The sequence below is a fragment of the Oncorhynchus keta genome, chromosome 22, assembly GCF_023373465.1.
Source record: "Oncorhynchus keta strain PuntledgeMale-10-30-2019 chromosome 22, Oket_V2, whole genome shotgun sequence".
NCBI classification, from domain to species: domain Eukaryota; kingdom Metazoa; phylum Chordata; class Actinopteri; order Salmoniformes; family Salmonidae; genus Oncorhynchus; species Oncorhynchus keta.
Window position 1 is genome coordinate 24,983,299 of NC_068442.1, and position 25,752 is coordinate 25,009,050.

The window sequence follows — 25,752 nt, forward strand, 5'->3', positions numbered from 1 at the left end:
TTGATAAGTGTGTGAATTTGACATTTTTATTTTTGGGTGTCAGGGAAATGTATGGAGTAAAAAGTACATAATTGTCTTTAGGAATGTAGTGAATTAAAAGTATAAATAGTAAAGTACAGATACCCCCAAAACCACTTAAATAGTACTTAAATAGTATTTTTACTTAAGTACTTTACACCACTGGTTGATGGTGATTTCTTGCAGTTTAGTAAAACTGCAAGAAAAGGAAGGTATTTTCCTTTCATACGACAACAACTGAATGCATGCTGTTCAGTGCAAGAAAAAAAAAGATTTGAAAGACAGTTGTTAATGATATCAAATCAAATGTAATTGTATTTGTCACATGCTTCTTAAACAACAGGTGTGGACTAGTAGTGAAACGCTTACTTACAGGCCCTTCCCAACAGTGTAGAGAGAAAGAAAATAGAGAAATGATAGAAAAGTAAACCATGTAATCATAAAAGTAATAATAGATACACAATGACTAACTTGTCTATATTACAAGGGGTACCAGTCGATGTGCAGGTGTACGAGGTCATTGAGGTAGATATGTATATTATATATATATATATATATATATATATATATGTACATATAACTAGGAATAAAGTGACAGTTAATAAACAGTAGCAGCAGCATATGTTATGAGACAAAAAAGTTAGGGCAAAAAGGGTCAATGCAGAGAGTCTGTGTAGCTGTTTGGCTAACTATTTAACAAACTATTAGCAGTCTTATGGCTTGGGGGTAGAAACTGTTCGGGGTCCTGTTGGTTCCAGACTTGGTGCATCGGTACTGCTTGTCGTGCGGTAGCAGAGAGAACAATATATGACTTGGGTGGCTGAAGTCTTTGATCATTTTAGATCCTTCCTCTGACACCGCCTGGTATAGAGGTCCTGGATGACAGGGAGCTCAGCCCCAGTGATGTACTGGGCCGTATGCACCACACTTTGTAGTACTTTGCGGTCGGATGCCAAGCAGTTGCCATACCAAGTGGTGATGCAGCCAGTCTAGATGCTCTCAATCAAATCAAATCAGATTACATAGATTTATATAGCCCTGTGTGCTGTACAGAAACCCAGCCTAAAATCCCAAACAGCAAGCAATGCAGGTGTAGAAGCACGGTAGCTAGGAAAAGCTCCCTAGAAAGGCCAAAACCTAGTAAGAAACCCAGAGAGGAACCAGGCTATAAGGGGTGGCCAGTCCTCTTCTGGCTTTGCCGGGTGGAGATTATAACAGAACATGGCCAAGATGTTCAAATGTTCATAAATGACCAGCATGGTCAAATAATAATAATCACAGTAGTTGTCGAGGGTGCAGCAAGTCAGCACCTCAGGAGTAAATGTCAGTTGGCTTTTCATAGCCGATCATTAAGAGTATCTCTACCACTCCTGCAGGTAGCACGTCCGGTGAACAGGTCAGGATTCCATAGCCGGAGGCAGAACAGTTGAAATTGGAGCAGCAGCACGGCCAGGTGGACTGGGGACAGCAAGGAGTCCTCATGCCAGGTAGTCCTGAGGCATGTTCCTAGGGCTCAGGTCCTCCGAGAGAGAGAAAGAAAGAGAGAATTAGAGAGAGCATACTTAAATTCACACAGGACACCGGATCAGACATTATTATTATTTTTTTCATTTCACCTTTATTTAACCAGGTAGGCTAGTTGAGAACAAGTTCTCATTTGCAACTGCGACCTGGCCAAGATAAAGGACAGGAGAAGTACTCCAGATATAACAAAATGACCCTAGCTCCCCCCGACACATAAACTACTGCAGCATAAATATTGGAGGCTGAGACAGGAGGGGTCAGGAGACACTGTGGCCCCATCCGATGGTGCAGCTGTAGAACTGTTTGAGGATCTGAGGGCCCATGCCAACTCCATGCAGCCTCTTGAGGGAGGAGAGACATTGTCGTGCCCTCTTCACGGCTATCTTGGTGTGTGTGGACCATTATAGATCCTTAGTGATGTGGACACCGAGGAACGTGACGCTCTCTGCCCTCTGTTTCCTGAAGTCCATAATCAGCTCCTTTGTCTAGTTGACATTGAGGGAGAGGTTGTTGTCCTGGCACCACACTGCCAGGTCTCTGACCTCCTCCGTATAGGCCGTCTCATCGTCGCTGGTGTTCAAGCCTACTACCGTCGTCTGAAAACTTAATGATGGCGTTGGAGTCTTGTTTGGCCACGCAGTCGTGGGTGAACAGGGAGTACAGTAGGGGACTAAATACACACCCACGAGGGCCCCCCTGTGTTGTAGCCTACGCTTACCACCTGGGGGTGTCCTGTCATGAAGTCCAGGATCCAGTTGCAGAGGGAGGTGTTCAGTCCCAGGGTCCTTAACTTGGTGAGCTTGGAGGGCACTACGGTGTTGAAAGCATATATTGAAACTGAGCCAGCTGCTCAAACAGAGTTCTTAGTCTGTTGCCATGGTTATCACCACTATCTGGATATACAGGAACACATCTATATGATGAAATTAGAATGTTGACTGACAAATACAGTACCAGTCAAAAGTTTGGACACACCTACTCATTCAAGGGGTTTTCTTTATTTTTACTATTTTCTACATTGTAAAATGTAAAATGTGCCATTAAACCCCTACAACTCATCCAGAACGCCGCAGCCCGTCTGGTGTTCAACCTTCCCAAGTTCTCTCACGTCACCCCGCTCCTCCGCTCTCTCCACTGGCTTCCAGTTGAAGCTCGCATCCGCTACAAGACCATGGTGCTTGCCTACGGAGCTGTGAGGGGAACGGCACCTCAGTACCTCCAGGCTCTGATCAGGCCCTACACCCAAACAAGGGCACTGCGTTCATCCACCTCTGGCCTGCTCGCCTCCCTACCACTGAGGAAGTACAGTTCCCGCTCAGCCCAGTCAAAACTGTTCGCTGCTCTGGCCCCCCAATGGCCCCCCAATGGTGGAACAAACTCCCTCACGACGCCAGGACAGCGGAGTCAATCACCACCTTCCGGAGACACCTGAAACCCCACCTCTTTAAGGAATACCTAGGATAGGATAAAGTAATCCTTCTCACCCCCCCCTTAAAAGATTTAGATGCACTATTGTAAAGTGGCTGTTCCACTGGATGTCATAAGGTGAATGCACCAATTTGTAAGTCGCTCTGGATAAGAGCGTCTGCTAAATGACTTAAATGTAATGTAAATGTAAAATAATAGTGAAAACATCAAATTTATGAAATAACACATATGGAATCATATAGTAACCAAAAGTGTTAAACAAATCAAAATATATTTTATATTTGAGATTCTTTAAAGTAGCCACCCTTTGCCTTGATGACAGCGTTGCACACTCTTGGCAATGTAGAAAATAGTAAAAATAAAGAAAAACCCTTGAATGTGGTGTGTCCAAACTTTTGACTGGTACTGTATTTTCATTGTACCAAATAACTTTCTTTAGAGTTGAAGTGAGAATGGCCGCAATAACCTCTGCCCCCATCCCTAATGCTCCTTGTATTGAAGCTCTGTACTCAGCTCCTCAACATCATCATCAGTCTATACCAGTGTTTCCCAACCCTGGTCCACAAATATCCAAACACTACACATTTGTATTGTAACCCTAGACAAGCATACCTGATTCAACTTGTCAGCTGGTTGGGAAACACTGGTCTATTCTTCTGACACGTAATGTAGTAGCGTGTAAACAGTCCCTCTCTCTGTCTTTGTGACTAGTTGTCTTGATCCCATGGTCCAGAAATGTATCCATATCCCTATCCCTCACCCAAAACCCACTCAAAATGTCTGAATTTTAACCTCTCTTCTATTTCCTTATTTATGTACCCCACATCCTTATTTGGAATCACTATTTAATGAAGAGCGTCATTATCAACCTTAAGTATTACATTTAGCTTCTGAGGGAGACTGGCTGGCTGGAGGAGCAGTCTTGTAGGAGGGGATGAGAGAGTAGCGATGGGGGCTCTAGCGTCAGCATCAGCCCCATCCTCTTCTCCTTTTCCTTCAGCACCAGCCACAAGCCCAAGCCCCAGCTCGAGCTCCAGAGATGCTGAGTGCCCTTGTGATAAGGTGTGAGGCCTGTCTGCCACTGACTGACAAGCCTGCTCTTGCCATGCCAGTGCCTGGCGCTCGATAAGGGAAAATGTCAGCGTGATTTTGGAAAATGTCATTTATCTCGGCTCTCTAGCCGTGTCTGTAACCCAGACTGATTATGGTTTGTGGAAATTTATATCATTGCGGGGTGCCTTGTGAAATAGTAGAAATGTTGTGTTTTTCAGTAAGATAGTAGTACTTAATGTCCCTTTGGTGATAGTCTGTTAATATTGTAATTGCTTTGATATAGCCTAGTTCTCTGTTATTGTGCTTTAAAATCTGAATACACCAACCACTCTATATTCTGCTGAACTTAATCATGTATTACAAACCATCAAAGTGTTCGGTGCACAGAGGCGTTCAGATTGGGGGATTCATTTGATACTGAGACAAAGGTTTCCCGTATTGGTGATGCTACGCAAGATCTGTGAGTTGAAGAGTGTGTTTGTGATGTGTAAGAAAAAGCCCCCAGATTCAAGTGCCAATCTCTTAGTCTTTGTCAAAGCGTCTGTGTGGGCTGTTTGCTTGTATTATTTAGAAAAACAATCCTCTCCTAAGATGAGTGGGTTAACAGGAACCATTAATTGGTTTAGCAGGATTCGTATGCACTCAAGTTCCGGCTTAGCTTCAAGGCTGAAAATGCTTGTATTCACATGTATTCAGAAGCCACTGCTTACTTTTCCCAGGAAATGATCTCACTGTGAAGATAGGCTGTTTAACATGGCTTGTAAGCCTTAGGTTTTGATTTGTGGGTCTAAGATGAAGCAGAGTTTGTACTCACGTCATCACTTTTAATGTTGGATTCAAAAACCCAAGCTGTCATATATTATTCAACGAGTTTCCTATTTTCTCTGAAGCACTACACCATACTACCCCTGGTTTCAGCTTGCTTCTAGCAGCCATTCAATTCACAGGCTACTGTATATTATTCAGTACTGTATATGTTTCCGCCACCTAGTTGACTCAAAGTGACATTTGTGGGACACACTGATAAAGCAATTCTTCCTGCTGCTTAGACCAACTCCATAGGACTGAACAGAAATTCACCATTACTTGCGTTCCAATTTTTTTGGAGAGACCATGGCTGCCTTTGTGATCTGCAATGCAGGCTCAGAGTAGACCCAGACAGAAAGGAGCGTCTTTAACAGACAGAAAGAAGTGTCTTGGCAGCCCCACAGAAGCCTAGTGAGTATGTTGTCTCTTGCTCTTAACCAAATGTATTGCCAGTCTGTCCGTGATACCCTAAGAAATGGAACAGGCCCACGATTCCCAACATACTTGTCAAATCGACGCACTTGTGAAGATCACCCAAGATAAATTTGAGGTTGGCTTGTTCGGCATTACTTTAGAAATATTTGTATTACAATGTTGTCTCTATTTGGGCGAGCGGTTGGCTGCAGGATGAGCATTCTCCTCACATGAAGTGCAGTGGTGAAAGCCATGATAAATTGCACTCTGTTGACACCTTCATTGGGTTATTTATGGCTCATTAATTGAACTGAAAAGGAGAGTTGTAGGCGCAGCGGGGGAGCTGGACTGCGCTAGGCCTCCAAGGCACTGCCTCACAGCAGCCCACAGGGCTGGGAGGAGAGGAGAGGTGGTGTCCTATTCTCACGTCTGTCTGTCTGTTTCCTGTTTGCTGAGGAGAAGAGTGAGAGAACACACTTGTCAGGGGCGGGCAGGAAAACGAGGAAGACAACCATGAAAAGGCGGCCCCCACCCACAGCCCAGCCCCTCTCACATATAAGCTCCCTCCTTCAAAACCTGAAAGGGATTCTTATTTTAATCTCCTCCTGTGTATTATTTTAGTCCATGGAGTGTTTTAATCATCTTGTGGTTTGTATTGTAAGGGACTGAATGCACTGTTCACATTTTAGAGCTCGGAATCAAGAAGAACATAGCTGCAAGATATTTTTGCAATTACATGAATGTTTTCTATGATATTAATTCAGTAGGCTTATTCATTCCATGATGTGACATTGCGTTATGAGCTGGTGTACACAACTGTAGGATATGCTACAAGCATGCCTATATAGAAAATGTACCCTCTTTTTGATATCTCTACATCTCCAAACAAAGGTTAAAAATTCCCAAGGAGAAAAGGGTCACTTCAGATATGAGCTCAGAAACACACTTGATTAACAAGTGGATTAACAATGCTTGATTAACAAATGGATTAGCATTGCTCGTTTCATGGAAGGGTGTACCTCAAAGGCTGACTGGACTGGGTGCCCACGAGGTACAGTAATGAGTCCTTTCTTCCTGAGAGCACTGACAGACAGACATGTCAACCTGATAATTTTCTAATTTTTGGTGCTCTGTCAACCTCATCTTTGTGCTCTATCTCTATCTCTATCTCTCTCTTTCTCTCTCTCTCTCTCTCTCTCTCTCTCTCTCTCTCTCTCTCTCTCTCTCTCTCTCTCTCTCTCTCTCTCTCTCTCTCTCTCTCTCTCTCTCTCTCTCTCTCTCTCTCTCTCTCTCTCTCTCTCTCTCTCTCTCTCTCTCTCTCTCTCTCTCATTCTCTCATCGATTCCCCCTCTGTTCCCTCTCTCGCTCTCTCTCTCTCATTCTCTCATCGATTCCCTCTCTGTTTCCGGTGATTGGCTTTAGCATTTTTTCTTCACCAAGGGTTTGTTCCACTAGGTCAGTGTTCATGCTGCAGGAATAGACTAAATACGTTCAGAGTTGTAGGACTGCATAATTGCATAATTGCAGATTTCCAGTGTATACTACTGTAGACATGTCCCATCCCGACTAGCTGAGTTCTGATCCACAGGACCAGAGCAGGAACTTGTTAGTTTGTGTCAGTAGATTTTGTCAGACTCTACGTCCCAACGTGTGTCCATGTCCTTGAACTGTAAGTGCTTAGGCTCATCCAGCCCTTAGGCTCATCTCAATCCTGTCACAGCTGTCAGTCAGCTCTCAGTGACGTCCATGTCCTCTAACACTTTATGTCTCTCAACACTCAGTGTCTCTGTGACAGAGGGACATGTCTGGACCTGTCTGCCACACATGACTCAACCACAGCTGGGCTGCGGTGGGGGCCATTCTCTTTCTAAGCACCAGGGTGTCTTCCAGAGGCTTTTAGATATCGTTTTTCAGTCTGGACTGCTACTGTATCACAGTGGACCACTAACATTCCTATCTTCTCCTCCTATGCTTTTTTAAAAATGATTTTGATCCTGCAAGCTCACAAGCGATAGTAATCTTACACTTCAATTAGATCGCACTACTCATCAGATGCTATCTTGTGTGCTGAAGATAGAGGGAGTGTGCTTTGAGGCAGCACAAGTGTCACTGTAAAATAGGTCCTTGGTATTACTGTGAGAGCTACCCCTTTCGTGTGTGTGTGTGTCTGAGTGAGAGGAAGACTGCTCGACTGAGTTTTAGTAAAGCATATAGGCCTATTCTGTTAAGTATCTGCAAAACAAACGATGCTGTTCTTTTTAAATGTTGTGCTTTTTTCACGGCAACGGGTCGCCTCTTCGTCCCAAACAGACCCACTACTAGAGCAGCGTCTTTTTAACATATGTTCAATCAGTCACAGAAATAGATTGTTAGGAAGGCAATGTGAAATCATAGTTTGCTCGCATTGTCCAAATTATTAACGTGTTTTTATTTCTCTCTTTGTTTTTCTCTGTGATGTGGTGTGCTGTGCCTCCCTGCTTTCTGAACCTCATCATGTCCTAAAGGTAAGTGTCGTATTGCCCGGTCTCATAAGTCAGCACTCATTTGGTTACTGAAAAAGAGATGTATGGAATCAGAACTACTCACTTTCTAAATGTACATTCGTAACATTAACACCAAATATGTACTTTTGTGTAGGTGGACTCACGAACAAGCAAGGTAAGTGTACTACATATTATAACTGTGTGTCAGTCTGCATCAAAAAGTAACTGTATTAGTCTCTAACAAAATAATCTAAATAGTTATGTAAAGGAAAATTAGGAAAAATACTTAATATTCTTCCATTTGGTATTTGGTTAGGCAGTCTGTTCCATTGGTGCTGTTGCCAGGCAGTCACACAGAGCAGAGCTACAGTTCCAGTGTTCTTCCACTGAGTGGCAGGTATTTTGTTCTAATAGTGGCCACCCGCTAACACAGGCAAATCAAGATGGATGGGTAGATTTCATAGTTTTATTATCCCTTAATGTGCAGTTATACAGTGACAGAGAACTCTCCTGGAAGAGGACAGGCCAATGTTTGAGAATTGAGCAGGCAGGAGATATCATTCTCCAGGCACATCCATTTAGTTCCATCAGGGAGGGAGCCTGGGATGAGATGCCATGGCAGGCAGGCAGTCTCAGGTTGTGTCTACACTTGACACTTACATACAACTCCTGCTATCAGAATACGAAGATCGTATTGAACAGACAGGTCTAGATGTACGAAAGTTGCATTGTGGTTAGATTGAGTTCAGATCTGGCTGACCACCTCAGGATGCATTATGTGCGGATTTCTCCTCAGTCTGGAAGCAATCAGGCTACCGAAAGTGCATATAGAGGGCAACGTCATCAGCACTCCTTCCACAAGTCTCCAGAAAACCTGTTTTTGGGACCAAGAGTCACCTTTTCATTATAATGTTGGGGGAAATGTGTTCCTAGCATGTGAGGAATGTGTTTGCTGGCCTCCTAGCTAATATAAAAAAGAAACACATTTTTGGCTAAAGTTATGCTAACACATTTGCAATCCCTTTAGCATTGCTTGCTAGCTTGCTGACTAGCTACAGAGGTTATCTGGCTAGTTCGCTACTGCCATCAGTTGTTGTTGCGTTATTGTAATACTTTGCCTACTCTGCCGTTTGTAGAATGCATACTGGCATTTTAATATAGCATGGGAAAAGGGAATCCGGACACAGTGAGGACACGGTAGACACATTTCAATGTAGATGCATAATGCGTTCGGAATTTCATGATCAGAACTCTGTGATCAGAACTCTATGATCAGAACTCTGTGATCAGAACTCTATGATCAGAACTCTGTGATCAGAATACTAAAGCTGCATGAACTGTATTGTCTAGACACGGCCTCACGTAGGCAGTATGCACAGTGCCCTGGCCTCCCCTGCAGCCACAGCTGTGAACATATCAAGGAAAAGTGATAGCAGACAATTTATTGCCTAAATCCTTCTTTCCACTATGTTATATCTGACTGGACTTTATTTTGAGTTAATGTGGACCCAGTGCCTCAGACTTGAGCACTGTGGCGTCTGTGGCACGTTGATAACAATGGCATGACGCAACTGAGTGATGGAGGTGCAACCCATAATACTTTGCCAATACTTTGCGGCACCATCTGGTGATTGTGCTTCTCTCTCTCTGTGTAGCACGCTCTCTACTTCCCACTTATTTCTGTGGAGAGGAGTGCCACTCGACATGGAACAATAGCTCTCCTCTCATCAATACAAGGTGTTTTGTTGTCCTTTTAAATTCACTTCCTACTAGGCACAGACATCAATTCAACGTCTATTCCACACTGGTGTAAGGTCATTTCATTGGAATTTCATGAAAACAATGTTGATTCAACCAGTGTGTGCCCAGTGGGATGTCAGGTCTCAAGTAGTTGCTCTTCTCCCACCTTTTGTGTACTGTCAGTAATAATTTGTCCTCTTGTTCATTCAATGATATTATTCTAGAGTGAGACTGATTAGCAGCCATGCAAGGGACAGGATAGTTCTAAAAATACAGGATAGTTCTAAAAAGACAGGATATTTCTAAAAAGACAGGATAGTTCTAAAAAGACAGGATAATTCTAAAAAAACAGGATAGTTCTAAAAATACAGGATAGTTCTAAAAAGACAGGATAGTTCTAAAAAGACAGGATAGTTCTAAAAAGACAGGATAGTTCTAAAAAGACAGGATAGTTCTAAAAAGACAGGATAGTTCTAAAAAGACAGGATAGTTCTAAAAAGACAGGATAATTCTAAAAAGACAGGATAGTTCTAAAAAGACAGGATAATTCTAAAAAGACAGGATAGTTCTAAAAAGACAGGATAGTTCTAAAAAGATGTCAGGGAGGTATGCTTCAACTAGATACTAAAGCACAGTGCCCTTCCCACAATGTGAACATGTAAACAGATATTCCTGTATTTGTTAATCAAACAGAATAAGAATAATACTGTACTAGACAGTCCATTTGGGAGGGAGAGATGGGGATGGAAATGGGTTCTCTGTCTCTGTTAATATGTCACCCGCTGATACAACTGTAAATGTTGGAATAACTAAGAAAATTGGGAAAATCGGAATATATTTAGCGGCATATTTCAAACCAGGCTGTATGCAGAGTGAGGGTCTCAGCAGCACATTGCTGTCTAAATGACTGGTTATTGACAGGCCTTCAGCATCATGGATTTCACATGTTCTTTGACTCTGTGGTCCTCTAGCAAATGTGATCCTCTCTGATGCTTCTATTTGAACTTATTTTGATGTCCCTGAGCATTAAGAGAAGTGACAGCTTACAAATAAATACATAATTATCACATCTAAAAGCTGCCATCCCAAACTTTATTTGCATATGGAACACTTTGAGGGATGGGGCTGATACACCCGGAGGGTCTGGCAGACTCTGGCAAAGTGGCTGCTGTCATCTCTCTCATCAGCCTTTGGGTCTTTCTCAGAAACCCACCGAAAAAGAGAGAAGCAGAGACCGTACAGCAAGAAAATACTGCTCTGTTCAAAATGTCTAAATAGGCAGGACTGACTAAGGTTCAATGGAGTACAAAGAAAACTGAAGGACAAGATTGTTCCCATTGTGTTTTCACCATGTATTTCCCCACAGAGCAAGGCCTGCCAAGGCCCTGCAGGCTTCATTTCACCCCCTCAAAACGCAACATCTTTCTTTGAGTGTTCTGAAGATAGGAACACAATGACTGCCTGTAGAAGTTCATCTTATTTCTACCTGGGAACACAAAAGACTAATCATGGCCATCACAAAAGCCTTGTTCCTGTCTCACAGTGTGTGATAAGGCAGGCTCAGGCAGCATAAAGGCTCTCCAGAGAGCAGAGAGAGGCAGACCGACAGGAAGGAGAATGGGCCCAGGCCAGACCCAGGACTACCTCTTTCCTGTGTTGTGTGGGGTGAACCTATAGGACCAGCCTTATGTCCTGTGCTGTCAGTAGAGGGCAGGTTTAGGACGCAGAGCAGACAGGTATTATATAGGAACATCTATATTTCTTTTTTTTATGAGAACATCGCCCAGACTTAGGCTATGTATATTTGATTTGTAATGCATGTCCCAATCTTTAGTTTGATATAGACTAATAGTTCCACGCTGAAGCAACAGCCTGGCTGTCTATAGGAGATACTAAAATGCCAGTGGACTAGAATTACTGCTGAATATGTATTGGATGTCCTCTGCTGCCCCACGTCCTCAGTGAGGCACTGCCACATGGATGGCACTGTGGAAAGGGGTCATGTTTATCCAACATTGAACCGTTAACAGCTAACCTTTTACCCCGTTAGGCAGAAGTAGCGGCATCTGAGGATTGTTTTTGGTAGCTTCTCTCTTCTGCTCCACCTTCTGAACAGATATCCATATCCCCCTCTGAGGCTCTGCCACGGTACCTCCCCCTAAAGGTGCAGCTAAAGCTCATCTAATTGGTCGCTGTGCTTTAATTAGCACGTCGCGTTTGCATGTCTGCCATTAGAAATTCAAATGGGGTGGAGTGATAGCTGATATTTTCTCCTCTCGCCGGAATCCTTCCCCGTCTGATTCATCTCATCTTCATTTCCCCAGATCCTGTTTTTAAAGTTTTATTTAGGGTGTCATTTATTTAACAAGGGATTATTTATTTAGTGCATCAAATCATTCCTGAATAAATATTTATATGGTCTCTCCACTTCTGGTTTTCAAGCCACTGTAATGAGTGTTGTTGTTGGGTGTTCAGGGGAATAACAAGACTGGTTTTCAAAGTGAAAAGTCCTTTGAATATATTCAAACTTAATTACTTTGAATCTATTATCAGAGTTGATGCTCTGATCATAGTGTAATTGGAGGTATATTATGGAGACCGGCTGCAGTGATGGTAATTTATTTTGCTGTTGATATTAATTTGAATGATAATGAATGATTCATGTCACGGGGTGCTTTGTGTAAACATGTCCTTGTGTCAACTCCTGCACTGATGCACTTTGAGACTCCTATTTGACCAAATTCTCTTAATCCTCAAAGAAAGCTTAGCCATTTTAGCCTAATGCCCCCTTGTCTCTGCATTTGGTTCTTACCAACTTTGTGTAATGGTGGATTATTAAAGAGGCGGATGATCATTAAAACACCACTGTCCTCAGGCCTTGAACCAGTCAGGCCCTCATAGTTTACTACACTGGGATTGCCACTGGTCCAGCTGGGCATGATGAGCCACACCACTGCGTTTCCATACATCCAGCCTTATTAAGAGACGCTGCAGGCGATACAATATTGTAGCAGGAACAGAACAGAGCCCGGCAGGCAGGCAGCGAGGCTGGTTAGCTGTTGAACCAGGGAATGCCTCTCTCCACTAGAACCCCCCCAACCTAAGATCCTAATGACTAACCACAATGAGGAGGGATGGGGAAGAAAAGGCTGATTTGTTCTGCATTCTAAATATGGCCTGTAATCTTTATTCCTCTGAGTACCTTATTAAAAGTGAAAGGAAGATGAAATCCCACCACCCGGGCCATCCTTTCTGCTGTTTATTAGAGGGGCTTTTCTCTGTTAATATTGAGGTTATGGTAACCTTAGCCGTGATAGATGCATCTTGTGACTTCAGGTAATAATAGCAATGATGGATTCACACCTGAACCCTGGAGGTGTAATCTAGCAGGATGGAAAAGATAAAGTGTCAGGGAGCTTCTGAAAGATACATGCAGGCACAGGCAGATCGGATCCAGGAGTGCTGTTTATCATCGGCTAGACAACACTGTGTTGTCAGAATTTATGATGCTTCGCCTAGTCTCTAATTCATCATTCATTAACTACTATTTTCTCTGAATCCATCTCTATTTATCAGTTTTATCGGTAAAGTTTCTTTGATAATATATATATGTATATGTGTATATATATGTATATATATATTTTTTATTTTTTATTTTTTGGGGGCTGTTAGTGTGAGGATTGTTCATTTTTTGAATACATTTTATACATCTAAGATTTAAAGTGTCAGTCCACTATTGTATTAGGAAATGAATATTGTTAGTATACCACGTAATTTACATCACTTTTGTGATGGCCTTGCTTGTTCGTAGAATACTTTTTGTGTCGCTGCATGTGCAAAACAAATACAAATAAAATGGATAACTAAAATCCGAGAGAATGCTATCAGCATATTTACATTCTAGATGTGTGCATTCTTTAGTATTATGTTAGTGCATTAATAAAGCTCAGAGACAAATGTATATTTTGTTCCAGCCCAACACCTTTCCTGTTGTTGAGATGCACAAGGTGGCAGAGCTATTATTCCATTAGCAGCTAATTAATGAACCTAATTTGTGTAACTGTTATTAAGCCCTTTGAAAGATTGTTTGTCTTCAGATGAAGTGAAATGCATCCCTGAAGCCGTCCAGTGTGGCAGATAGATTAAAAGGGCAATAAGGCTCTTTGAAAAATGTTATTTTATGGGCGGTAATTTTTCACCGTACCTCAGGGGCAGTGATGACAGGGAAACACTGCAGTCCTTCTTCATGTTGAGATTCTTTTTTTGTTGTTGTCAAAGTACCAGGGGAGAACACTAAGTGTGATTTATTCATCCCTTGACCAGTAAAAGGTGTCAGCCAGGTGAAAATGGATGTTGGGAGAGTATTGACAGGAGAAATGTCCTGCCCCGTCACACAAGATAGAGAGAGGGGGGAATGTCTCCTCTGCTGTACCTCACTTTGTGTGCTTTGCAGGAGGCAGTTACGCTAATACACAGATCCTGAATAGTAATACATTTTTGCATTTATTTTACTTGGTTGCTACAGTATATGTTATGTCCACTCTCACTGTTGGATAGTTCTGATTTATCTCAGGAACAATTGACATGTTTCTATACCTTATATATACGTAAGCCATCCTCTCTGCATTTCTATATGATATTATACTGTAATTTTCATTTGAGGCCATTGCATAGCAGTATCCTGGAGCGCATTGGATACATCTCAGACGCAGACGGCGATCTGATTTCCCACATGAACAGATCAAATCGCCTCTTTTGTTCGCTGGTTCTATTTGGCAGAGTGGAGGGCTTTCCCTTATTGAGGAGGAGAAGGAGGATGAAGAAATGAAAACCAGTGTAGCTTGTGAACAAACACCAGCATTTTTCCACAGGAGAAGTTGCACAACATGAGCACTGTGTGCCATTCCACGACTCTAGCTGCAGAAAGGGTGGAACATCTCCCTGGGATTTTATATTTAGCTTTTGCTATGCTACAGTACTTATGAAATATTTCATAAATAATGTGAATATATTAGACAAGGAGAACAGTGCGGCACTGTCAAGTCATTGCATATGCACTGCCATAGCAACAAGACGTTCCGCCTTCATCTGTTTAGAGCCCATCATTCTTAAACTGTTGGTTGCCCACATTTCCCTTTTTAATCAGGGAGTGTTTGGGACACCCTGCAGCAGGGATCTAGATAAAAGGATTAACTCAGCCTCTACTAGTTAACCACGTTCACACCCAGCCAGCTAGACCCAAAAACGTATGGATTTGCAATGCCTATTTCAATGTGTTTTAGTCATGTCTCATTACGGATGTGAAACAGGTATACTGTAATAATGCAAGTCTCTCCTTGGATTAGCACAGAATTTGATATTGATTGTTCAATAATGATGAAGTTCCGATAGTGTTATTTTACATGCCTATCTATAAATTATACCAGTATAGCTTTACTTTAGTGAACAATAACATCATTTCTTGCCCGTGGTGTGTGTTTAATTCCTACATTATTGGGTTTTTGTATGAATAGATTCTGAGCTCAGAAACTTCAAAATGATATGATGCAAGTTATGTCCTTATTTGTCATCGATATGTATTACTGCATTGTTTAGACAGAACATATGCTTACGTCTAAACAATTTGTCACAACTTCTGGTTCCTACACACACATTTGAATTCTCCTTTTAATATATATATTTTTTATTTGAAAATCATAGTAATCTAAGTACTGTAACATGGTAACTCTTTTGATATCTTAAAACATGTTTTTTTATCAACATGTCTCAATGTTGAAATTGTTATTAGGTAAAATCCATTGTAAACCACAGCGATTCCTCTCCCATCCCCAAATTCTATATTCTACAACTGAAACTGGCAGTGATCTGTCAAGCTCCTGAAATTCTGAATTAAATTAAATCCATGACTAAAATAGTGTAACTATAGTGACAATTTCATTAGCAACACACTCAAAAGTCAGGTTTTGAAATATGAAAACAAGAAGTACTGTATAGCGTTTCAATATAGTTCATAATGAGGCATTGATTACCCTGTTTAAAATGACAACCGAGTGAAGAGAAACTGTAAGTTAAGCCTAAACCAAAGTGTTTTCTAGGAGAAGATAGAGTTGTGTCTTTGCTGAGGCCATCCAGATGTCTTCATGAGTGGTTCCAGAGGGCTCTGCTCTGCAGCCTTAGAGTCTGCAGGCAGTACATTATGCTTGCCACATACAGGACCCCTGGTTGGATAGCACAGACTAGCAGAGTAGAACTGGCTCCTTTGTCACTACTGTTAGCATTAGCCAGAGATATTTGCATATATTTCTCTGAGAAGCATTAAACGAATACAAAAAAAGACTAATTCACTATTGAAAGTCTCCCTTTCAAGATTAAAAGAGTTCCATTAGAAAAGTATGACTGTTCATGTCGCTTGTATTTCATTTCTCTGTCACTGTCCCCCTCCTTTTGTGGAAGGCTTTGATTATCCTCCAGGTTGGAAAAAATTGGAAATATAAAAAAGTAACAGCTGCCACTGTTACTAATGGCCCAGCGCTGTCCGGGTTAGGGGAGGGTTTGGCCAGGGTAGGCCGTCATTGTCCATCTCCTTAGTTTTGTGACTTGCCTATTTAAATAGAGGTTCAATAAAATTAAAATGGCACATGCCTTTCATGGCAGAACTCCGTTGTTATTTTGTATTCATTTTGTCTAACTCTCATGGTAGCACTGAGGAAACAATGAATCGAACAAACTCAGTTGAACCTCAGGATATTTGAGTTGGTTCCTCGTACCAGAAAACGTCAGCCATATTAGTGGCTCGAGGGTGCAGGTAATAATCTCATGTTGAAAATGTTCCTCAAAATTATGGGTGATTGGAAAATACACCAAGACAACATCTTAAATGATTACTAGATTTTCTCAAGGAAAACACTGTTTTGAAAGGTAAGAACTGAGACTAAATGTAAGGTTACTTATTGTTACTTTTTGGAATGCCTGACATGTTTATTTGCTTTGTGTTAAAGGCCCAGTGCAGTTTCCCCCTCCCCACTCAGACCACTCCCATACTAAATTCTTGCTTGAGAAATTGCTCTTTGCAAAGAAGCTATTTTTGTTTCTTTTTGACCATGTTAATTGAAAACTGTTACCCAGAAAATATTTTATTTTGAGATAAAAACGGCTGCATTGAACCTTTGATACAAATGACATTTTACTATTTTAATTTTAAATTTGAGTTAATTCATAATCGTTTATGGAATTTCATAATATTATATAAGTAAATGAATATATAACGATTAGCCTACATTTATGATTTATTTTTATTTAGGCCTTAACCCCTTATACTCGTGGCTAATTTCAGGGATTTCCACTGATATGAACATGCCCAGGTTTAACCACCTACTACTACTCAGTAAACATGAGATGTATATTCACAAACATGATATCAATTGAAAGCGTACACTAGAGATAATGAGGAAACACTCAGGACTTAAGTGAGTGTTACAGAATCCGAATGAAAGAGAAGCAAACACAATTCCACTAGTTTTTTTACAACAGTCTAATCTTCTACAACATATTCCTCAGACAATTCTTGACAACGCTATATGGAATGACTACAAATGTATTCAACAACTTGCCAATAATATTGGTGCCAAACATTAGGTTGATAATTCAAAAGACTGAAGAGTTATAAATGTTAGAGTGAATTGAAGAACCTGGATCTCCAGATGGCCTTTCCAAAGTCCATAACCAAAAAAAACAACAAAAAAACAACTACAATGAAAATAATTTGATTGTAATTTAATTTGATATATTTAGTCATTTTTACCTGGGGGGTTGCAGGTACAGATATTTTACCTTTCAGATTTGTACATATTTATTGTTGTTGTACCTGTGGGCTGCCACTAAAAGAACAAAACAAAGACATGCATACGTAGATAGAAAGGATCAAAGTAGAGATTAGTAAATGTTTTTTATTGTATGTAAGGAAACGGAAAAAAAAGACTAGCCCACAACCCCCCTGAACAATAAAAAAAGAAATAAACAAAAACAAAATACAATATTTCCACAATGTTTTTTGAATACATTTCCCAATTGAGTCTTGTGTACCATTTCCAATGTTTGTAAATGTTATAAAGGTACAGACTCAGAGCTTCAAAATTGTATATCATTTACATTTACATTTACATTTAAGTCATTTAGCAGACGCTCTTATCCAGAGCGACTTACAAAATGACATCCAGTGGAACAGCCACTTTACAATAGTGCATCTAAATATTTTAAGGGAGGGGGGGGGGGTGAGAAGGATTACTTTATCCTATCCTAGGTATTCCTTAAAGAGGTGGGGTTTCAGGTGTCTCCGGAAGGTGGTGATTGACTCCGCTGTCCTGGCGTCGTGAGGGAGTGTGTTCCACCATTGGGGAGCCAGAGCAGCGAACAGTTTTGACTGGGCTGAGCGGGAACTGTACTTCCTCAGTGGTAGGGAGGCGAGCAGGCCAGAGGTGGATGAACGCAGTGCCCTTGTTTGGGTGTAGGGCCTGATCAGAGCCTGGAGGTACTGAGGTGCCGTTCCCCTCACAGCTCCGTAGGCAAGCACCATGGTCTTGTAGCGGATGCGAGCTTCAACTGGAATATCATACCCTGCAGTTGGGGAAAACATGGTCAAGTTAGGCTTGTTTGAAATGTGATAAACTTGTAGACAAGTACCAGAAAATCCCATTGAATGTTTTTCATACTTGCTTGATAGCGCTTTTTTTTGGATGCCCATTCATCCATGTTCACACCCTCTTAAACCTTAGCCCCACCCATATATTTTAAGTATTCAGGTGAGGCCATGTGCTAAACTGGGTGATTAAGGTAGTGTATTAAACACGTGGTGAAAGTAGTAGCCTACAATAGGAAAAAATACACCTGCCTATATCCTAACATGTTGTTCTTCACATTGTCTCTGGAAAACACACTATATTCAGTGCCTTGCAAAAGCATTCATCCCCCTTGGCGGTTTTCCTATTTTGTTGTATTACAACCTGTCATTTAAATGTTTTTTATTTATTTAATGCAATGGACATACACAAAAGAATCCAAATTGGTGAAGTGAAAGAAAAAAAATAACTTCTTTCAACAAAAAAACCCAGCAAAAAACAGAAAAGTAGTACTTGCATATGTATTCACCCCCTTTGCTATGAGGCCCCTAAATAAGATCTGGTGCAACCAATTACCTTCAGAAGTAAACACCACTAAGCAAGGGGCATCACCAAGCAAGCGGCACCATGAAGAACAAGGATCTCTCCAAACAGGTCAGGGACAAAGTTGTGGAGAAGTACAGATCAGAGTTGGGTTATAAAAAAACATCAGAAACTTTGAACATCCAACAGACACCATTACATCCATTATAAAAAATGGAAAGAATATGGCACCACAACAAACCTGCCAAGAGAGGGCCGCCCACCAAAACTCATGGACCAGGCAAGGAGGGCATTAATCAGAGAGGCAACAAAGAGACCAAAGATAATCCTGAAGGAGATACAAAGCTCCACAGCGGAGATTGGAGGATCTGTCCATAGGACCACTTTAAGCCGTACACTCCACAGAACTGGGCTTTACGAAAGAGTGGACAGAGGAAAGCCATTGCTTAAAGAAAAAAATAAGCAAACAAGTTTGGTGTTCACCAAAAGGCATGTGGGAGACTCCCCGAACATATGGAAGATGGTACTGTGGTCAGATGAGACTAAAATTGAGCTTTTTGGCCATCAAGGAAAACGCTATGTCTTGTGCAAACCCAACACCTCGCATCACCCCAAGAACACATCTCCACAGTGAAGCATGGTGGTGGCAGCATCATGCTGAGGGGATGTTTTACATCGGCAGGGACTGGGAAACTGGTCAGAATTGAAGGAATGATGGATGGCGCTAAATGCAGGGAAATTCTTGAGGGGAAACCTGTTTCAGTCTTCCAGAGATTTGAGACTGGGAAGGAGGTTCACCTTCCAGCAGGACAGTGACCCTAAGCATACTGCTAAAGCAATACTCAAGTGGTTTGAGGGGAAACATTTAAATGTCTTGGAATGGCCTAGTCAAAGCCCAGACCTCAATCCAATTGAGAATTTGTAGTATGACTTAAAGATTGCTGTACACCAGCGGAACCAATCCAACTTGAAGGAGCTGAGCAGTTTTGCATTGAAGAATGGGCAAAGATCCCAATGGCTATATGTGCCAAGCTTACAGAGACATACCCCAAGAGACTTGCAGCTGTAATTGCTGCAAAAGGTGACTCTGCAAAGTATTGACTTTTTTTTTTTGGGGGTGGGGGTGAATAGTTATGCTCAAGTTTTCAGGTTTTTTGTCTTATTTCTTGTTTGTTTCACAATAAAACATATTTAGCATCTTCAAAGTGGTAGGCAAAAATCTATTTCAATTCCAGGTTGTAAGGCAACAATATAGGAAAAATTTTGTAAGCCACTGTATCAGCTCAAACCACCCCCCAGACACATCTAGCTAAGCGGAAGGGTCTCTATTGTCTTGACCGGTTTATTTTTAATTTTTTAAAACATTTGAACCATTTAGCAGACGCTCTTATTCAGAGTGACTTACAGAGGCAATTAGGGTGCCTTGCTCAAGGGCACCGACAGATTTTTACCGTGTTGGGTCAGGGATTCAAACTTGCAACCTTTCCATAACTGGCCCAACGCTCTAAAAGCTAGGCTATCTGCCGCCTGTTCACATGTTCATGAACTAAACTCAGTAAAAAAGAAACGTCCCTTTTTCAGGAAAATGTCTTTCAAAGATAATTCGAAAAAATCCATATAACTTCACATTGTAAAGGGTTTAAACACGGTTTCCCTTGCTAAATCAAATCAAATCAATCACATTTTATTTGTCACATACACATGGTTAGCAGATGTTAGTGCGAGTGTAGCGAAATGCTTGTGCTTCTAGTTCCGACAATGCGGTAATAACCAACAAGTAATCGAGCTAACAATTCCAAAACTACTACCTTATAGACACAAGTGTAAGGGGATAAAGAATATGTACATAAAGATATATGAATGAGTGATGGTACAGAGCGGCATAGGCAAGATACAGTAGATGATATTGAGTGCAGTATATACATATGAGATGAGTATGTAAACAAAGTGGCATAGTTAAAGTGGCTAGTGATACATGCATTACATAAGGATGCAGTAGATGATATAGAGTACAGTATATATATGTATACATATGAGATTAATAATGTAGGGAACATTATATTAGGTAGCATTGTTTAAAGTGGCTAGTGATATATTTCCCATCATTTCCCATCAATTCTCATTATTAAAGTGGCTGGAGTTGAGTCAGTGTGTTGGCAGCAGCCACTCAATGTTAGTGGTGGCTGTTTAACAGTCTGATGGCCTTGAGATCGAAGCTGTTTTTCAGTCTCTCGGTCCCAGCTTTGATGCACCTGTACTGACCTCGCCTTCTGGATGATAGTGGGGTGAACAGGCAGTGGCGCGGGTGATTGCTGTCCTTGATGATTTTTATGGCCTTCCTGTGACATCGCGTGGTGTAGGTGTCCTGGAGGGCAGGTAGTTTGCCTCCGGTGATGCGTTGTGCAGACCCCACTACCCTCTGGAGAGCCTTACGGTTGTGGGCGGAGCAGTTGCCGTGCCAGGCGGTGATACAGCCCGAAAGGATGCTCTCGATTGTGCATCTGTAGAAGTTTGTGAGTGCTTTTGGTGATAAGCCGAATTTCTTCAGCCTCCTGAGGTTGAAGAGGCGCTGCTGCGCCTTCTTCACGATGCTGTCTGTGTGGGTGGACCAATTCAGTTTGTCTGTGATGTGTACGCCGAGGAACTTAAAACTTACTACCCTCTCCACTACTGTTCCATCGATGTGGATAGGGGGGTGTTCCCTCTGCTGTTTCCTGAAGTCCACAATCATCTCCTTAGTTTTGTTGACGTTGAGTGTGAGGTTATTTTCCTGACACCACACTCCGAGGGCCCTCACCTCCTCCCTGTAGGCCGTCTCGTCGTTGTTGGTAATCAAGCCTACCACTGTTGTGTCGTCCGCAAACTTGATGATTGAGTTGGAGGCGTGCATGGCCACGCAGTCGTGGGTGAACAGGTAGTACAGGAGAGGGCTCAGAACGCACCCTTGTGGGGCCCCAGTGTTTGCGGATCAGCGGGGTGGAGATGTTGTTGCCTACCCTCACCACCTGGGGGCGGCCCGTCAGGAAGTCCAGTACCCAGTTGCACAGGGCGGGGTCGAGACCCAGGGTCTCAAGCTTGATGACGACCTTGGAGGGCACTATGGTGTTAAATGCCGAGCTGTAGTCGATGAACAGCATTCTCACATAGGTATTCCTCTTGTCCAGATGGGTTAGGGAAGTGTACAGTGTGGTTGAGATTGCATCGTCTGTGGACCTATTTGGGCGGTAAGCAAATTGGAGTGGGTCTAGGGTGTCAGGTAGGATGGAGGTGATATGGTCCTTGACTAGTCTCTCAAAGCACTTCATGATGACGGAAGTGAGTGCTACGGGGCGGTAGTCGTTTAGCTCAGTTACCTTAGCTTTCTTGCGAACAGGAACAATGGTGGCCCTCTTGAAGCATGTGGGAACAACAGACTGGGATAGGGATTGATTGAATATGTCCGTAAACACACCAGCCAGCTGGTCTGCGCATGCTCTGAGGGTCTGGGCCTGCAGCCTTGCGAGGGTTGACACGTTTAAATGTTTTCCTCACGTCGGCTGTAGTGAAGGAGAGTCCGCATGTTTTAGTTGCGGGCAGTGTCAGTGGCACTGTATTGTCCTCAAAGCGGGCAAAAAGTTATTTAGTCTGCCTGGGAGCAGGACATCCTGGTCCGTGACGGTGCTGGTTCTCTTTTTGTAATCCGTGATTGACTGTAGACCCTTTCACATACCTCTTGTGTCTGAGCCGTTGAATTGAGATTCTACTTTGTCTCTATACTGACACTTAGCTTGTTTGATTGCCTTGCGGAGGGAATACACTGTTTGTATTCGGTCATGTTTCCAGTCACCTTGCCCTGATTAAAAGCAGTGGTTCGCGCTTTCAGTTTCACGCGAATGCTGCCATCAATCCACGGTTTCTGGTTTGGGAATGTTTTAATCGTTGCTATGGGAACGACATCTTCAACGCACGTTCTAATGAACTTGCACACCGAATCAGTGTATTCGTCAATGTTGTCGTCTGACGCAATACGGAACATATCCCAGTCCACGTGATGGAAGCATTCTTGGAGTGTGGAATCAGATTGGTCGGACCAGCGTTGAACAGACCTCAGCGCGGGAGCTTCTTGTTTTAGTTTCTGTCTGTAGGCAGGGATGAACAAAATGGAGTCGTGGTCAACTTTTCCGAAAGGAGGGCGGGGCAGGGCCTTATATGCGTCGTGGAAGTTGGAATAGCAATGATCCAAGGTTTTTCCCGCCCTGTTTGCGCAATCGATATGCTGATAAAATTTAGGGAGTCTTGTTTTCAGATTATCCCTGTTAAAATCCCCAGCTACAATGAATGCAGCCTCCGGATATATGGATTCCAGTTTGCAAAGAGTCATATAATGTTCGTTCAGAGCCATTGATGTGTCTGCTTGGGGGGGGAATATATACGGCTGTGATTATAATCGAAGAGAATTCCTTTGGGACATAATGCGGTCTACATTTGATTGTGAGGAATTCTAAATCAGGTGAACAGAAGGACTTGAGTTCCTGTATGTTGTTTTGGCCACACCACGTCCCGTTAACCATAAAGCATACGCCCCCGCCCCTCTTCTTACCAGAAAGATGTTTGTTTCTGTCGGCGCGATGCGTGGAGAAACCAGCTGGCTGCACCATCTCTGATCTCTGACCATCTCTGATAGCGTCTCTCCAGCTCTTATGTTCAGTAGTTCTTCTCGACTGTATGTAATGAAACCTAAGATGACCTGGGGTACCAATGTAAGAAATAACATGTAAAAAAACAAAAAACGGCATAGTTTCCTAGGAACGCGAAGCAAGGCGGCCATCTCTGTTGGCGCCGGAAGTTGCATTGTGAACCATAAACAATTAATGAACATGCACCTGTGAACGGTCGTTAAGACACTAACAGCTTACAGACGGTTGGCAATTAAGGTCACAGTTATGAAAACTTAGGACACTAAAGAGACCTTTCTACTGACTGAAAAACACAAAGAAAGATGCCCAGGGTCCCTGCTTATCTGCATGAACGTGCCTTAGGCAAGGGCAATAAATTACAATGTCTGTACTGTGAGATGCCTAAGACAGCGCCACAGGGAGACAGGATGGACAGCTGATCATCCCCGCTGTGGCAGACCACGTGTAACAACACTTGCACAGGATCGGTACATCCGAACATCACACCTGCGGCACAAGTACAGGATGGCAACAACAACTGCCCGAGTTACACCAGGAACGCGTAATCCCTCCATCAGTGCTCATACTCTCTGCAATAGGTTGAGAGAGGCTGGACTGAGGGCTTTTAGGCCTGTTGTAAGTCAGGTCCTCAGCAAACATCACCAGCAACAACGTCGCCTATGGGCACGAACCCACCGTCGCTGGACCACTGTCGCTGGACCAAAAAGTGCTCTTTGCGGTTTTGTCTCACCAGGGGTGATGGTTGGATTTATCGTCGAAGCAATGAGTGTTACCCCGAGGCCTGTACTCTGGAGCGGGATCGATTTGGAGGTGGAGGGTCCTTCATGGTCTGGGGCGGTGTGTCACAGCATCATCGGACTGAGCTTGTTGTCATTGCAGGCAATCTCAACGCTGTGCGTTACAGGGATGACATCCTCCTCCCTCGTGGTATACTTCCTGCAGGCTCATCCTGACATGACCCTCCAGCATGAGAATGCCACCAACCATACTGTTCGTCCTGTGCGTGATTTCCTGCAAGACAGGAACGTCAGTGTTCTGCCATGGCCAGCAAAGAGCCCGGATCTCAATCCCATTGAGCACGTCTGGGACCTATTGGATCGGAGGGTGCCCATGCAGTTGGGCCATGCGCCTCTTTCCCGTCTATCGAATGTCAACAGTGGATCCAAGAAGGGCTTAGCCTATACTGTGGAGGGAAATATGATCTACTCAGCCATGGCCCTGTTCCCTGTCTCATCGCACGCCACCATTTTAGAGCTCTACCTCTACTCTTGAGGAGGTTGCATCTGGAGGATTGGAGCATGTCTTTTTTCTTCTACCTCTGGCGGAGGTTGTAGCTGGGGGATTGGAGCAGTTCCGTTTTCCTCTGGAGGAGCTGTTGGGTAAATGGAGCGGACCCATTTTGTCTTGGGGGGTGTTCTTGGTTTCCAACACACATCATCAGAGTCATCCCTGTGGGGAAGCAGTAGAAAAGAACAATGAGGTATATGCATATGGTCGGACTGAACTTCTATGGTTAGTTGACAACATGTTGTGTTACATATTTAGTTTTGCAAATAGGTGACGTGAAATAGAGGAATAATGTATTTGGGAAGCAATGTGTTAAAAAAATGAATGCTAAAATGACAATTAGCAAGACTATACATTTTCTATTCCATTATCCTTCTAAGTACATTATTGCATACTTATCAATCAAATAGCCAATTCCCTGGAGGCAGGATTTTCGTCATTTGAGTCCAGTTTCAACATTATTTGTGGAGCAGTTATTATTATTTTGGGTTCTTTTACGCCGTTCTGAAGCAATTTGTGTAGCAAAAACAAGATCTGTTTAAGAATCTGTTGTCTTTCTTGTAATGCTGTGCGTAAATGCTTAGTTTGTGCGCCTTCTAACACAAAGAGGTGGGTTATGGATTAACATGCCCTTTCATAGGATCACCAGGCCTTGACTATGTAAGTAACGTTTGAAAGTTTATTTTCTTTACTCTTCACCTGGCTTTTTTATATGAAACAAAATACCAGTGTTCAGATTTCTTGCCGCTTTGAAAAGGAAACATTAGTCAATTTTTATTTAATGTTGGAAGATCAAGGTGCATTCTGGAATGGCTGGAGTCACTATTTTCTATCCCAATGTAGTGAAATAAGGCTTATTTCTCCCAGGACAACCTAAACTATTGTTTCCTTGTCAATCATTGGTTCATTGGTGAAATTAGCATTATGAAAATATCTTTAATTAAATCGTTCAAAAACCTTTATTAATGCAATTGCAGACAGACAGGAACATAGCACAAATGTTGCTGAGTAAGTTCTGCATCCAGTGGTTTTATTAAACCCTAAGTCGCGCCCTGGTGATGTCACTGCCTATATCATCATCCTCCACTCCTGGGACCAAAACCATGCCTACAAAGCTGTATAAACAGGGCCTTCATTGTTAGCTAAACACTTAGCAGTAAATGT

At 42.5% G+C, this 25,752-nt stretch overlaps 1 protein-coding gene across 2 annotated transcripts in view; it reads left to right on the forward strand.

Moving 5' to 3' along the window:
- Positions 1 to 25,752, forward strand: part of LOC118401225 (nuclear receptor ROR-alpha A-like) — a 268,749-nt gene that overhangs the window by 77,815 nt on the left and 165,182 nt on the right. Inside the window, exon 2 of one of the 2 annotated variants that reach the window (XM_035798563.2) lies at positions 7,882 to 7,902. The exons of the other annotated variant lie outside the window; for it this stretch is intronic. Within the exon in view, the coding sequence (XP_035654456.1) occupies positions 7,882 to 7,902 (21 nt within the window). The remainder of the gene's footprint in view (positions 1 to 7,881; positions 7,903 to 25,752) is intronic. 2 annotated transcript variants of the gene reach the window in all.